The sequence below is a fragment of the Gracilinanus agilis genome, chromosome 1 (genome assembly GCF_016433145.1).
Source record: "Gracilinanus agilis isolate LMUSP501 chromosome 1, AgileGrace, whole genome shotgun sequence".
NCBI classification, from domain to species: Eukaryota; Metazoa; Chordata; class Mammalia; order Didelphimorphia; family Didelphidae; genus Gracilinanus; species Gracilinanus agilis.
The window spans coordinates 333,511,903-333,527,525 of record NC_058130.1 but is presented as its reverse complement, the minus strand read 5'-3'; the positions used below and the strand labels follow the sequence as shown (position 1 = coordinate 333,527,525).

The window sequence follows — 15,623 nt, the reverse complement described above, 5'->3', positions numbered from 1 at the left end:
CTGTTAGAGGCCAATTGAAAATTTGATAAGCAATCTGGGGACAGTTGAGTGAAACAAGAACAAAATATGCACATTGTCAGTTTTCTGTATTGAATTTACCTCTCCCCCACCATGATGTTCCTGTCACAAACTAAAGAGTTCAGTCTGAGTACTGCAGTGAAAAGTGCTTTTGATGTAGAGATGAGCCATTAAGAGCTAAAAATTTAAAAAATAAAGGCAAGGGAGCAGTATGGAGGAACAAACAATGCTTGTAGTAGTGTAACAACATTGCAAAATAAGTTATGAGGATTAATTAAGCATTAAGCACCTACATCAAGCTTTGTTCTATAAGGCAGAAAAAGCAAAATTAGAAAGGAGCTTCTGCCCTCAAAGAGTTTATATTCAGTTGGAGAGGGGAGTGAGAATGTGTACATATTAAACATAATATGTATACAAAGTAGTTGAGGGAAGAAAGAGCATAGGTGTAACATGAAGAACAATTAATAAGGGTTTCAGAGGTGCAGTGGAAGCGTAAGAAAAAGATCACTGAAGGATAGATATGAGGGGATGAGGAAAGGTGGTCAGGAAAAGAAGCTTTGGCCTAGCCATTTGAGACATGGGCACTGAGTAGAGTCTTGGGATAAGTATGCTGTCAGCCCTAACAGCAAAGGCAATGTTAATTTGTATATCAATAATGGAGAAAGTGTAGGGAAGTGAGGGAGATATGCTTTGCCTGATGTTAAGGTGAGGGGTCAGTAGAGTCCAGGGTCAGGCTGCTTATAAAGGATAGGGATAAATCTGAAGGACTCACCTCTGCACTAGTCTTGACTCCAATATAGATGAAATGAAATGACATGACATGGGTAAAATGTTTGGGGAAACTTAAGTACCTGCATCAGTGAACAAATATTAAGCACTTCCTAAGTGCCAGATACCATATAAACATAAGCTAATACTATTAGAATGCAGATATAAGGCAGTATTAGACACAGGCCCTTGCTTATAATTGATATCTAGTCCAATGACTTGCCAAGTATTTAATAACTTAAAATGATTGGCTCTGTAATTTTTTAGTGAAAGCTCTGCATCAAACCAAAGCAACCTTAAACGTCCAAAATTAACTGGTATAATTCTGTCCAAATCTCTTTCAAACTTTCCTGTTGCTGTTGGGAGCCCTACAGTGCCCATTACCTGGGCCCACAACCTAAACTTCATTCTCAACAACCCTCTCTGGTTCTATATGTAGCCAATCTCTTGCTGTGGAGTCTGCCTTCTTAACATTTCTTATATGTTTCTTTCTTTGACACTACCACCACCACCCTGGTTCTGGACCTTACCACTTCACATTTGGTTGTTTTTCAGTCATGTCCCATCCTTCATGACCCCATTCGGGTTTTTCTTGGTGAAGATACTGGAGTGGTTTGCCATTTCCTTCTCCAGCTCATTTTCCAGATGAGGAAACTGAAGCAAACCGGGTTAAGTGACTTGCTCTGGGTTAACACCCCTAGTGTCTGAAAGTGGGTTTCAACTCAGAAAATTGAGCCTTCCTGACTCCAAGCCTGGCACTTTATACACTGCCCCACTTAAATGCTCACATCTGGACTACTGCAATAATCTCCTGGTTTTCTCTTCCTCATCTTTCCCCACTCTAGTCCTTCCTCCACTTGGCTGCGAAAATTATCTTAAGTGTGTTACCACAAAAACGTTCTATTCAATAAAATCTCAGTGACTTACTACCCTAAGGATCAGATATAAAATCTTATTTGTCTTTTAAAGCCACTGACACCTGGCCTTTCTCTTTCCAGTCGTTTTACCCTTTGCCTCCCTTTCCACATACTCTACGATTCAGCCACGGGCCTCCTGGCTATTCATCAAACAAGACCCTCCCATAATACTTCCATCTCCAGGCATTTTTCTTGGCAGTCCCCTATATATGGGATGCTCCCCTTACCTCTGCCTCTTGGCTTCCTTCAAGTCCCCAAATTCTTACTTTCTCACCCCATCTCCTCCCATCCCTCCCTCTCCCCGCCCATGGATTATCTTCAATTTATTCCGTGTACATTTTGTTTGTATGTAGTCTTTTGTATTTTGTCTCCCCATCAGAATGGAAGCTCTTTGAGGGCAGGCACTACATTTTTGTCTCGTTGTATCCTAAGCGCTTGGGTGCTTGGTGACATCTTTAAAAGGGATAAGAAATAACGTGTATCAAACTGCGGTCATGGTCTTGGATGGGCACTTAAAGAGTGTGGTCAAGGTAAGCTCAACTTAACCCTCATGAGTTTCAACTTTCTCACCTACCAAAGAGACAAAGTAATATTGCACAACCTACCTCCCGGGGTTGTGAGGAAACAGCCATGTTTTTATCTTTATCCTGTCCTCAATTTTCCTAACTTGCAGCCAATTCTTTCCGACCCCTTCCCCACCTAAGAGCAAATACCGACTTCCAGACCCATTTCCGGTTTCGGTTAAGGAAGCGTTCTCAGGAGGAGGAGCCAGGGCTGGCGTGCGGGATACGTAATGTAATAAGCCTGGCCGGCCTCATTTTCAAATGTAGAGAATTCCGCTTCTGCCCCTCCTGACCAACAGAGGGAGCGATCACTGTATTTCTGCGCCTGCGCGAGCTGAGCCATACCTCGTCACCATGGCAACAATTGTTGGGAGTCCGGGTAAGCGTGGTTTGCTTTTTAGTCCCTTTGCTTGGATTAGGGGGTCTCAAGACTCCAAGATTAGGGCTTCTTGGCGGCTCGTGAGATTGGTGGAAGGGTTGAGGCCCTCTGGTTCCGTCTTCGCCCCCTCACGCTTTGCCAATCCAAGAACACACCCTGAAAGGGCAAATCAACTTTCCTCTACTTCTAATCTCGAGGAATCTCGCGAGACTTTTTGCCTCCGACCTTGAGTAAACTGCCTTTTCAAGCTTGGGGAGGGGGTGGGACTTTACCGGCTGAGTTGAGGTTTAGGGTGAAGGAACGAACGTTCCATAGGAACACGTCAGGAAGGTTCCAGAAGTGTAATCCTTGTCTATTTTTGTCTTTATAAAGTGAAATCTCTCCTCCTCAGATCAATTAGTCAAGAATTCATTAAGTGCATCCTATTTCCGGCCTCATGCCAAGTGGTAGTTATACAAACAAAATGAATTAAACAGTTTTTGTTCTCTAGGAACTTAGGTTGTAAGGGAGGAATAATACTAAATACATTTATACACACACATCATATATTTATAGTTAAGTACACATATATATTAATTATATTTAGTTTATAGTTAAGTATATATAGTCAAAGTGTTGTGGGGGGGGCTTGAGGTGAACTCCTGGGGGTTCAGGCAGGGTACCTTTTGCAAGTATGCAAGACTCTGAAACTTAGTTTAAAAATTAAAATTAAAAATAAAAATAGAGTTTTATTAATTTACTAGGTAATGTTAAATCTGGCCAGGAAGACTGCCTCCTAGGTGGAACAGCATGGATAGACCACTGTTCCCCCAGGTGACATGATTTCTGGGATCTTTATACTCTTTATGACAGTGAAGACGTGACTCCAGAGTGGTATGCACTGAGGTCTGGGGGTTGGGGGTGGTTGGCCATCTGACTGGGTTCTGCCTGAAGACATAGGGGGTGACCCTCATAGTTTAAAGGACAAATGGGTGTCTGAGATACAACTTGTTGGTATCAAGGAGATGTATCTCTTTGTCCATCCCCAAATCTAAAGGCTGATCCAAGGAGAATACTCTCAGGGTACTCTCAGGAGTTATCAGATGTGTTGAGTTAGGAGTCATAAGGATAGAAGGGAGCAAAGGAATTTCCCTGCTTATAGTTTGCCTGAAAAACTTCTGTAGTTTTGGGGGTACAATGCCCATGCCAAAAGGACAGACAGTTGACTCAGTGGATTGGGAGCACCTGGGTTTTATATGTGACATCAGATACTTCCTAGCTGTGTGATCCTGGGCAAGTCACTTTATCCTAATTGCCTATATCCCTTACTGTTCTGTCTTGGAATCAATATCAATTCTAGGACAGAAGGTAGTTAAGTACATATAATTTATGGTTAAGTGCATGTATATTTTGGGGCAGCTAGGAGATGCTGGGCTAGATAGAGCGCCAGGCCTGGAGTTAGAAAGACATCTTCCTGACTTCAAATGTGTCCTCAGACACATTACCTGTGTGACCCTGGGCATGTCACTTAACCTTGTTTGCCTCAGTTTCCTCATTTGTAAAATGTAATGGAGGAGAAAATGGCAAATCACTTCAAGTATCTTTGCTTTTCAAAAAAAAAACCACACCCAAATAAGATCACAAAGAGTCAGGCATGATGGAAATGATTGAACCATATCATAAATACAGAATTGGTATAGATATTAGAGGTTACCTAGAGTAATTTTACTGGTGAGGACACTAACATCCCAAACAAGTGATTTGTAGAGCTGAGCATTTTCCAAATTTATCACTCTGGCCCTTCTAAATTGCCTCTCTTCAACTGTTAACTAAAATATAAGATTAATTGCAGAGTTTCCTTTGATTCATCCCTTTCCCTAACTAGCCCCTTCTCAGTCCAATATTATGTTGTCATTTATTGATTCTGCTCCATAAGTTGTTTTTATCTGTCTCCTTTTATATTGCTACTGAAGTCCTTCATTAATTGTACTATTGAATAATTTTCTAATTTAATTGGTTCTTCTACCTCCAAACTTTTCCCTATTCCAGTTTGTCCTTTGTGCAGCTTTATTTACAAGGTGTAAAATTTATGAAAGTTAGAGTTCTGATTTGGAGCTAGAGTACCTGTTTTCTCTGTGAATTTGGGGAAATTACTTAACTAGTCTAAGCCTCAATTTCTTCTATAAAATGGCTGCTCTAGCTCTCTGAGCTTTAATATGACCTTATAATTTTCTCGTATTAAAAAATGACCCTGGAAATGTCACTTAATACTTTTTTCTTAGCCTTTGTTCATCTATCTTAGAGTTGTTACTGGGAGAGAAAGCAAAAAAAAATAAAATTCATCCATCCTCAGATAACCTTAGCTACTCCTGGGGTAGTCATTTCTCACAATTCAGATTTGTTGTAGAAAAAGCAGTATGTGACTGATGTATGCAGAGTGACTGACTACTGGTTCTTCCCCTCCAGAGTTTTAATATCATATCCCGTCAACATATTCTCTTTTGTTTACTGCTTTTCACTTTTTTCTATTTATTATGTATATTTCCATTAAAACTCTTTTATGGTGGTAGCTAGGTAGAAGAGTGGATAGAGTGTCAGGCCTATGTTCAAATTCGGCCTCAGACACTTCCTAACCTTGTGACCCTGGGCAAATCACTTAATTCCTAGCATTTTACCCTTCTTCTATCTTAAAGCTGAAGAAGGTAAGGATTTAAAACACAAACTGTTTTTATGTTCCCATTGATAATTGTCATTTTTTTTAACATTTATTAATATTCATTTTTAACATGGTTACCTGATTCATGCTCCACCTTTCCCCTTCAATCCCCCCCCTCAACCCCCCCTGCACCCCCGATAATTGTCATTTTTTAATATCATTCCCAGCATCATTTTATTTTATTTTTTGTTTTCTTTCTTTTTACTTGTTTGATCTTTCTCCCACTTAATTGCCTTTTATTTTCCTCAATATATCTTTTTCTTTAAGACCAAAAAGAAAGGAGATTTATAAGATTAGGAATAATAGCTTACATTTTTAGCCCCTTGTGGTTTAGAGAGACTGCTTCCTCAAATCCAGGCTTGTAAGGTGAGTAGTTTAAGTATGAGGAATTTGAAGGTCAGAGAAGTTAAATGACCATCAACCAGACTCATCTAGCCAGTAAATAAATGCCAGAACCAGACCCAAACCCAGTTTCTCTAATTCTGAATTCTGTGCTTGGTCCTACTTATCTTTAATTCACTTAAATTTGAATATTTTTTTTCAGGATTTTGGAGTGAGAACATATTTGAATATTTCCTTAAAAATAACCAGATTAAATCAGAAGATGGAGCTGAAATCATCTGGTATCATGCAGCTAACCATAAGTCACAGATGAAAGAAGCACTAAAAAGTAAGCACATATTTGAGCTTTAAATACTCTAAAGTCTAGATTTCTGTTTTTTAAGTGATAGGATGATGCAAGAAACAATAGCACAAGATTACATTCTAAGTAACAAATTTCAGAAAATTCTCTTTGAATTTCATTTTTTGTTTGTAAAATAAACATGCCCATCACAAAGGATTTTTTTCTTATCATCCCAGTGAAAGATGATGTCTCTCTCTTTTAAGCTTCAGTACCACTTTGTAACATTTATATGGCATTTTCCTTGTTTCACCGTATTTTATTGCCATTTTATTTCTTCTAGTCTCGTTAGATTGTAAGCTTTATGAAGTCAGGCACTGCCTTTACACTTCTTACAGTACCTATCCCAGTGCCTTTACTTAAGACTTAATATTGCTTAAAAAACAACAAAAATTAATGAATGAATGAATTGTTTACCACCTCTAATAGAGGCATTGCTTGGGCAATATTTATTTCTGTGCAAGAAATAAAATGTGCCCATCTAGCTGAGATACATTCCACATTAAACCATAAAGGAACTGGTAGTCACCATTCCTTTCTTCTTCACTACAAAACCTTCATTGTGCACAATATACACTTACTATTTCATATTTTAGCAATCATTGCTAGTTTATTGATTGATAAAATAATAAATACTTGTATCAAGCTGATTTAGTTATAAGATAATACTTGTCCAAAGGATTCACTCATAAAGGAGTCACTCATAATGATCTTAATTAGTCAGGTAGTCACACCTTTTTTTGTAGTTCAAAACAGTTTGAAATCAGTCAAATGTCTTGTAACGTTTTAGTATTCCATCATGTTAAGATTATCTTAAAATTAATATAATTCATGTAATAATTCAACTCTTCTTATTGCTCTTTATTTTCCCCTCTATGTTATTTTATTTGCCTCAGATTTAATAGTTTTTAAATATAAAATTTTTTGAACATGAATTTGGACTGTGAAAAATATACAATTAAATTTTCTGTTGTACTGAAATAATATATTATAGAGCTATAAAGGCATTAGAAGATTCTATGCTTTCGTTCTGGTTCCAAGTAAGAGTATACCATTGCTATAGAAGAAACTTCCATTTTGTTAACATTCAAAATAACACGGGAGTTATATAATTAAGAAAAAACTGGCAGCAATGCAATGACCCAGGACAATTCTGAGGGACTTATGGAAAAGAACCCTACCCACATTCAGAGGAAGAACTGAAGGAGTGGAAACATATAAGAAAAACAACTGCTTGAACACATGGGTTGGGGTGGACATGATTGGGGATGTAGACTCGAAACTACCACACCAATGCAACTATCAACAATTTGGAAATAGGTCTTGATCAAGGACACATGTTAAAACCAGTGGAAATGTGCATCAGCCATGGGGGGTGGGAGCTCAAGGGGGAGTGAAGGGGAAAGTAAGAGCATGAATTATGTAACCATGTTAACTTTTCTAAAATATAAATATTAATAAATGTTTAAAAAAAAGAAAGAACTGGATGAGAAACAAAAACTTGCTAAAACACCTGGATGCTTATCTATAACTAGATATATGGAAACACCTGGATTATATACTATTTTTTTTGTCATAATGTTTGTCCTTATGGAGGCAGACTCCTTAATCAGACTCTGAAAATAGTATTTCTCTTAAATTACTACCATATACCAGTGTTGGATCTTCCTCATTTCATATCACTCAGCCACCTTCCTCTACTAACTCCTTCTTCACCTCTGTTTCTCATGAAGTGGTGGACCTTTTATATGCTAAAGCAAATTCCTTGAAATGCATCCTTGATCCCATCCCAGTCTGTCATTTTCAGTAAATTGCTCCACTCTATCATCCCCATTCCTTCTCTAATCCTTGATCTCTCTCTCTGAATATTGGCACCCTATCCATTGCCCACACATAAACTCTTACATGATTCTACAATCCCTTCTACCATTCTATATCTTTCCTTTCCTTCTTGACTCTTGGGAAAGTCATATACTTTGTTTTTAAATTTTTAAAAATTAATGATTTCAATTATAATTTTTTACAATTGTTTTCTGACATTTTAGGATTCAGATTTTTTCCTCCCTCTCTTCCTCTGCCCCCTCAGACAATATATAGTCTGATAAACATTATAGCAGTACTTTCATGCAATACATATTTCTATATGGCTCATGTTGTGATAGAAGACATATATCACAATACAATAAAAATCTCATGAAGGAAATAAAACGAAAGATGGCATGCTTTGATCTGCTCCAGACTCTAACAGTTCCTTCTTTAGCTATTTTCATTTTAGCATTTTAGCATTTTCATCACGAGTCCCTTGATGGTTACCTTGGAGACTTGCTTTGCTGATAATAGTTTAGTCCTTCACAGTTGATCATCATATATTTCTGTAACTATATACATTGTTCTTCTGGTTCTGCTCACTTCACTTTGCGTAAGTTTATATAAATCTTTCCAGTTTTTTCTGAACTCATCCTGATTGTCATTTCTTCATTCATTCAGATTTTTAACCTAGGACTTCTCATCTCTAGGCCTGGCTCTCAATCCACTGAGCTACCCAGCTGCCCCCCTGATTGTCATTTCTTATGGAGCAGTAGTATTCCATTACAACTATATTCCCCAACTTGTTCATCCATTCCCCAAGTGATGGACAACCCCATAGTTTCCAGTTCTTTGCCTCTTCAAAAAGAGCTGCTAAAAATGTTTTTGGACAGGTAAGTCCTTTTTCCTTATATTGCCAGAGCAAAGGGAATGTATGCATAGTTTTATGGCCCTTTGATCATAGTTCTATATTGTTTTCCAGAATGGTTGTGTCAGTTCATAATTCTACCAACATTATATTAGTGTCTCAATTTTCCCACATTCCTTCCAACATTTATCATTTTCCTTTTTGGTCATGTTAGCCAATCTGATAGGTATGAGGTAATATCTGAGAGGTGTTTTAATTTGCATTTCTCAAATCAACAAGTGATTTGGAACATTTTTTCATCTGACTTATGGATAGTTTTAATTTATTCCTCTGAGAACTGTTTCTGTTCATATCCTTTCACCATTTTTCAGTGTGGGAAATGTTTTGTTTTCTTATAAATTTGATTCAGTTTTCTATATATTTGAGAAATGAGGCTTTGTCAAAGACACTTGCTATAATTTTTTTTTCCAAATTAACCATAACCATATACTTTCTCTTCTTCCACTTCTTCTCTTACTCAATTCTAAACCTTTTGCAATGTGGTTTCTAGCCTTATCATTTATCAGAGACTTAAGTTTGACAATTATCAGCTCTCAAACTTCTCAACCTGTCTACAGCCTTTGACATTGTCAATCACTCTCTTCTAGCCACTCCCTTTTCTTTGATTTTCATGATAATGTTTGCTCTTGGTTCTTTTAAAAATGTTTCTTTGTGCTTGTTTTAATAGGTAGTGCTCACATGATAGAGGCAGATGTTCTTCTTCCCTATGATGAATCAGAACAAGACCAGCCAATAATGGCTCATCCTCCTGAAATGAACAGTGATAATACTCTCCAAGAGTGGCTTAGTGAAGTCTTAAAAACCAATAAAGGCATCAAACTTGATTTTAAAAGGTATGTTAGAAAATACCACAAATGTCTTATTTTCCTTCCTAATAGAATAGGAATTCACTTTGAATCAAATTTAATTTTTTTTATTTCTTCCTCTAAAAACTGCTTGTTTATATCATTTGACCATTTACTATTTGGAGAATGACATATTTTTATAAAGTTGATATAGTATTCTATACATCTGAGCTATGAAGCCTTTATCCTGGAAATTGTCCATAAAAATCTCCCCCTCAAATTTGCTGCTTTCCTTCTAATCTTGGCTACATAATTTTATTTGTACAAACTCTTTTTAATTTAATATATCAAAATTATCCATTTATATTTCACAATGCTCTCTATCTCTTGTTAATTCATAAATTCTTCTCCTATCTTTAATAGGGATTATGTTCCATGCTTTTCTAATTTACTTTTGATAGTTCCTTTTATGTCTAAATCATGTATCCATTTTTCAAACTATATTGGTAAATGGTCTACACCTTGTTTCTATCAGATAGCTTTCCATTTTTCCCAACAACTTTTACCAAATAGTGAATTCTTATCCCCAAAACTTAAATCTTTACATTTATCAAACATAAGATTATCATAATCACTTACTGCTATTTTTTGTATATCTACTCTATTCTACTGATCCACCATTCTATTTCTTAGCCATATAGTTTTGATAGTTACCAATTTATAATATAGTTTAAGAACTGGTCCTGCTAGAACTCTTTCATTTTTTTTTTCATTAATTCCTCTGATATTTTTGACTTTTCAGTCTTCCAAATTATTTTTTTTTGGCTCAATAAAATAACTTTTTGGTAATTTAATTGGAATGGCACTGAATAAATAGATTAGTTTAGATTGAATTATCATTTTTATTATATTAACTGAGCTCACCCATGAACAATGAATATTTCTCCAATTATTTAAATCTAACTTTATTTGTTTAAAAATTGTTTTATAATTATGTTCATATAGTTCCCAAGTTTGTCTTGGCAGGTATATTCTCGGGTATTTTATATTGTCCTTAGTTATTGTAAATGAGTTATATCTTATCATCTTTTCTTGCAGGGCTTTGTTAGTGATATATAGAAATGCTGATGATTTATGGGGATTTGTTTTATATCTTTTTACTCTGCTAAAATATTAATTGCTTCAACTAGCTTTTTAGTTGGATATCTAGGATTTTCCAAATATTCCAACTTATTATCTGCAAAAAGAAGTAGTTTTGCTATTTCTGATTCCTTCAATTTCTTTTTTCTTATTGCTATTGCTACCATTTCTAGGATATTAAATAATATGGGTGATAATATGCATCATTATTTCACTCCTGATCTTTTTTGGAAAGCTTCTAGTTTATCCCCATTAACAGATAATGTTTGCAGATGGTTTTAGATAGATACTACTTATCCTTTTAAGGAAAGTTCCATTCATTCCATTGCTTTCAATAGGAATTATTGTTGTATTTTGTCAAATCCTTTTTCTGCATTTATTGTGATAATCGTATGAATTTTTGTTGTTTTCCTTATTGATATGGTCAATTATGCTAATAATTTTTCTAATATTGAATTGGCCCTGTATTCCTGGTAAAAATCCCATAGTGTTATGATGTTTGTCATATATTGCTGTAATCATCTTGTTACTATTTTATTTAAAATGTTTGCATCAATATTCATTAGGGATATCAGTCTATAGTTTTCTTTCTCTGTTTTCCCTCTTCCTGGTTTAGGTATCAGCACCCTATTTGTGTTATAAAAGGAATTCTGTAGGACTCTTTCTTTACCTGTTTTCCCTTTCCCAGAGAGTTTATATAGTATTGGAATTGATTGTTCTTTAAATGTTTGGTAGAATTCACTTGTGAATCGATATTCTGGTGATTATTTTCTTAGGGATCTCATTGATGAGTTGTTCAATTTCTTTTTCTAAGATAAATGTATTTAAGTATTCCATGTCTTCTTCTGTTAATCTAGGCAATTTATATTTTTTCAAATACTTATTAGTTTACCTTAGATTGTTAGATTTATTGTCATATAATTGTGTAAATTAGCCTCTAATAATTGCTTTAATTATATCTTCATATGGTGGTGAATTCATCCTTTTCATTCTTGATACTGGTAATTTGGTTTTCTTTTTAAAAAATCAAGTAAACCATGCCTTTTTTTTTCATAAAGCTAGGTCCTAGTTTTATTTGTAATAATTAAAATTATAAAATTGATAGTAGCCTAATAACTTTATTAAATCAAAGTAATAGTAGTAGTAAAGAGAGGGAAAGGTAGGAATGAGGTAGAGAGATGCTTAGCTTTCTAATCTATTGGCCACCATGATGAGCCTCTAGCTAAACTCTGACAAGGGTTCCTTCTGTCTGCTCTCTATGCTTCAGCTAGAAGACCTAGACAGGTTCCTGATCTGACCTCATAAGCTCTTTTCTCCATCCACTGGCTCTCACAAGTCACATCTCAGGAACCAACCATAGTTTCTTAATTTGCCTGGGCTGTCCAGGGGGACAGTGCCTATGGAATCAGTTTCCTGTCTTGTTGGTTCCTTGGATCTTTAACTTCCTTTCTCTGAGGGCTTATCTATACCCGACTTTACTCAGTAGTCTTTGACCTCCAGATCACTGAGAGATGATGTTCAAAAAGGTGACATAATGGAGAGAGAAATTTGCTTCCAACACAGTTCAATGGTTTTCTTACTTCCAATTTGGAGTTTTTAATTGGGGATTTAAAATTTGTGGTTTTTCAGTTTTTTTGGTTGCAGTCCCAATTCATTGATCTGCTGTTTCCCCTTTTTATTGTTTTAAGCATTTAACATTATAAATTTTTCCCTAAGTATTGCTTTGACTGTATCCCATAAATTTTGGAATGTTGTCTTTTTGTTGTCATTCTCTTTAGGGAAATTATAGATTGTTTCTGTGATTTCTTCTTTGACACTCTTTAGGATTAGAATAGTTTCCAATTAATTTTCAATTACATGTAGAAACAATTTTTTGGCAATTTTTATCTGATATTTTACAATTCAGATTCTTTTCCTCCCTCCCTCCCCACCCCCTTAAGGTGATAAATAGTCTGATATGGTTATACCAGTGCTATCATGCAATACATATTTCTAGTTTCTTCATAAACCATACATCACATATGCAAATAAAAAACTCATAAAGGAAATAAAATGAAAAGTGGCATGCTTTGATCTGCAATCAAACTCCATTATTTCCTTCCTTGGTTGTGGGATTGTCCATGAGTAATTAATTGTAGGTTGACTTTATTTGTGTAAAAATTATTTTGTATTGATAAGTAGACTACGGTCATTTTATAGTGTCCATATATTATTTAAAATTTATTTCCTTTTCTCTCTCTTGCTTTTGGACTTTGTTGGTTGTAAATAGATGATGTATGTGAGATTATTTTGTATCCTGTCTAATTAATTTTTAATCTATGTTTCCACTGCCCTTTATTGAATTTAATTTATATTGCATTATGTTCTGACAAGGATGCATTTCTGCTTTTTTTGGGTTTGTGAGGTTTTTATGCCCTTATACATGGTCAGTTTTTATGTAGGTTCTATGTACCACTGAGAAAATGTATATTCCTTTTCATTCTCATTCAGTTTTCTCCAAAGATTCATTATATCTAATTTTTTCCAAAATTCTATTCATCTTCAAGTGCTAGCAAAAGACCCCCTGTAATCTCTTTCTGACCAGTTGTCCAGCCCAGTTATTGCCTGTGGACTGGGAGTACTGGAAACTGACAAAAGCTTCTAACCAGTATAAGGGACAAGCCAGTCTAAAGAAAATGAAACCAAACATTCTGTTAGTGTGAGTTAAGCCTTATGACTATTTCATAGCTGAATATAGCCATGATAGAATAACACGTACAAAAGAAATGCCAGAGAACTTACTCTAATAAAACAGGTTAACAATTAAAAAAGGCAGATTAAAATAGTTTGTATTGCTTGGCCTCTAAGGTCCTTTTCAGTTCTTGTTCTGTGATCCTATAGTCATTTATTAGAAATGTGCAGGGAGTTCTCATGTTATATTATAATACATTCTTGAAAACCCATAGGTAGCACAATAAATCCTTGTTGATTGAAAATATTTCCCACAGAAACAATATAATAATTGTGAGTTGTATCTATGACCAAGGACTAAGCCTGATAATAATGATATAATTTATGTAGTATTTTAAGATTTGCAAGGTATTTTTCTGATGACAACCCGGTTCAATGGGGGTATATTTATTATTATCTTCATTATATAGATGGCAGTTTGTGACTCTAAGAAGTAAAGGGAATTTCCTTTGGATCAAACAGCTATTAAATATCTGAGGTGGAATTCTAGTTTTAATGTCTTGCCTCCTACTTTGGAGATTACTGGGTTGGGGACAGAGACAGAGAGACAGAAAAGGAGAGAGAGAGAAATAGAAGGGAGAGAGAGAAAGAGACAGGAACTTTTTTGCCTACTGATAGTGGAATGTCCATTATGAGTTTGATGTATGGAGATGAGCCTGAGGGCTTTTTAAAAACACTAATTACCCAAGGATGATGTCATGAAATAGTAACTGATATTTTAGAAGGATTCCAGGTTTATAATGCACTTGGCATACATTATTCAACAAGCATTTGAGATATTTAACTTGGCAGTTTAATGTTTCAAAAGTAGGTATTTGAGGTCAATGAAATGGTCTTTCCAAACATAATAAAACTACATTGAGTGAATGTCAAGTGTACAAAAATCATCCATCAGCATTTATCAGTTGTCAGGAGCTATTCTAGGTCCTGACATGCTTCCAAGGAGCTTGCATTATATCATTTGAGTCTCACAAAAGTCCATGAGATTAGTTCTACATTACCATAATTTCTATTTCATAGATAGAAATGTCTGCTAAATACATCTATATTATATGTATAATATATTCTAATATTTCTAATGTATCTATTATGGTGTAGAAGGTAAAATTACTTGTCTAGGGTCACACATTTAGTAAGTGTCAAAATAATTTAACACAGGTCTTTCTGACTCCAGATCCAGCCATTTCTCCACTCTGCCAGAGTTTGTTTTATAAAAAAGTGGATTTGTAGGCAAATGATCAGTTCATATTCCTTCTTCGTTTTTTAGAACCATGGCAACTTTTTTGAAGAGCCAAACCTAGAAAGTTAACGATTTTTTACTTAATTGCTTCTTAACAAGTTGCTAAACAAAAATATATATTTAAAATGAAGAGCTTTATGTGTAAAGGAACCCTGGTTTGTTTTTGGATGATTAATTCAGCAGGTTTGTAATTTTTTTTAAAACCTCAACTTCTGTGTATTGGCTCAGAGGTGGAAGAGTGGTAAGGGTGGGCAATGGGGTCAAGTGACCTGCCCAGGGTCACACAGAGGTTTATCATCTTGATATAATATTTGATTGTTTTTTGTTAGTTTTAGTTGATAAAGCTAAACACACAAAAATTATACTCTGCCACCACCTGCTGGTAATGAATATCTTGGCAAAGGAGTTTAAAAAGGAAATGAATTTTTTTATTCCCTAAAAATTAGAGTGTGGAGGCTAGTCCAACCAGCCAACAACTTGTGTGAACAGAATAAATACTATCAGAATGTAATTTTTTTCATTTATTCAAAAATATTTTATCTTCCCAATTACATATTAAAGTTTTCAACATATGTTTTCTGAAATTATAAGATCCAGATTGTCTCCCTTCCTCTCTCTTGGAGATAGTAAACAATTTGCTCTGGTTTATACATGTATTATTATGCAAAGCACTCTTCCATATTGATCACTGTTGTAAGAGAATATTCATATAAAACCAAAACCCTGAAGTAAAACCACAAACAAACCATTGTGACAATAGTATGATTTGATCTGTATTCCAATTCCAACAGTTCTTTCTCTGGAGGTGGATAGCATTCCTTGTCATATGTTCTTTCAAGTTGTCCTGAGAATAGCTATGTCTTTCACAGTTGATCATCATTCAGTATCGCTGTCACTGTGTACAGTGTTCTCCTGGTACTGCTTATTTTACTCCATATCACTTCAGGTAGATCTTTACAGCCCTCCCTCCCT

At 35.3% G+C, this 15,623-nt stretch overlaps 1 protein-coding gene across 1 annotated transcript in view; it reads left to right on the top strand.

The window, feature by feature from the left end:
- Nucleotides 1–2,572: 2,572 nt before the first annotated feature.
- FAM151B (family with sequence similarity 151 member B) overlaps nucleotides 2,573–15,623 on the top strand; it is a 34,580-nt gene continuing 21,529 nt past the window's right edge. Inside the window, exons 1-3 of the mRNA XM_044680689.1 lie at nucleotides 2,573–2,645; nucleotides 5,885–6,010; nucleotides 9,424–9,589. Of these exons, the coding sequence (XP_044536624.1) occupies nucleotides 2,621–2,645; nucleotides 5,885–6,010; nucleotides 9,424–9,589 (317 nt within the window). The 5' untranslated portion in view covers nucleotides 2,573–2,620. The remainder of the gene's footprint in view (nucleotides 2,646–5,884; nucleotides 6,011–9,423; nucleotides 9,590–15,623) is intronic.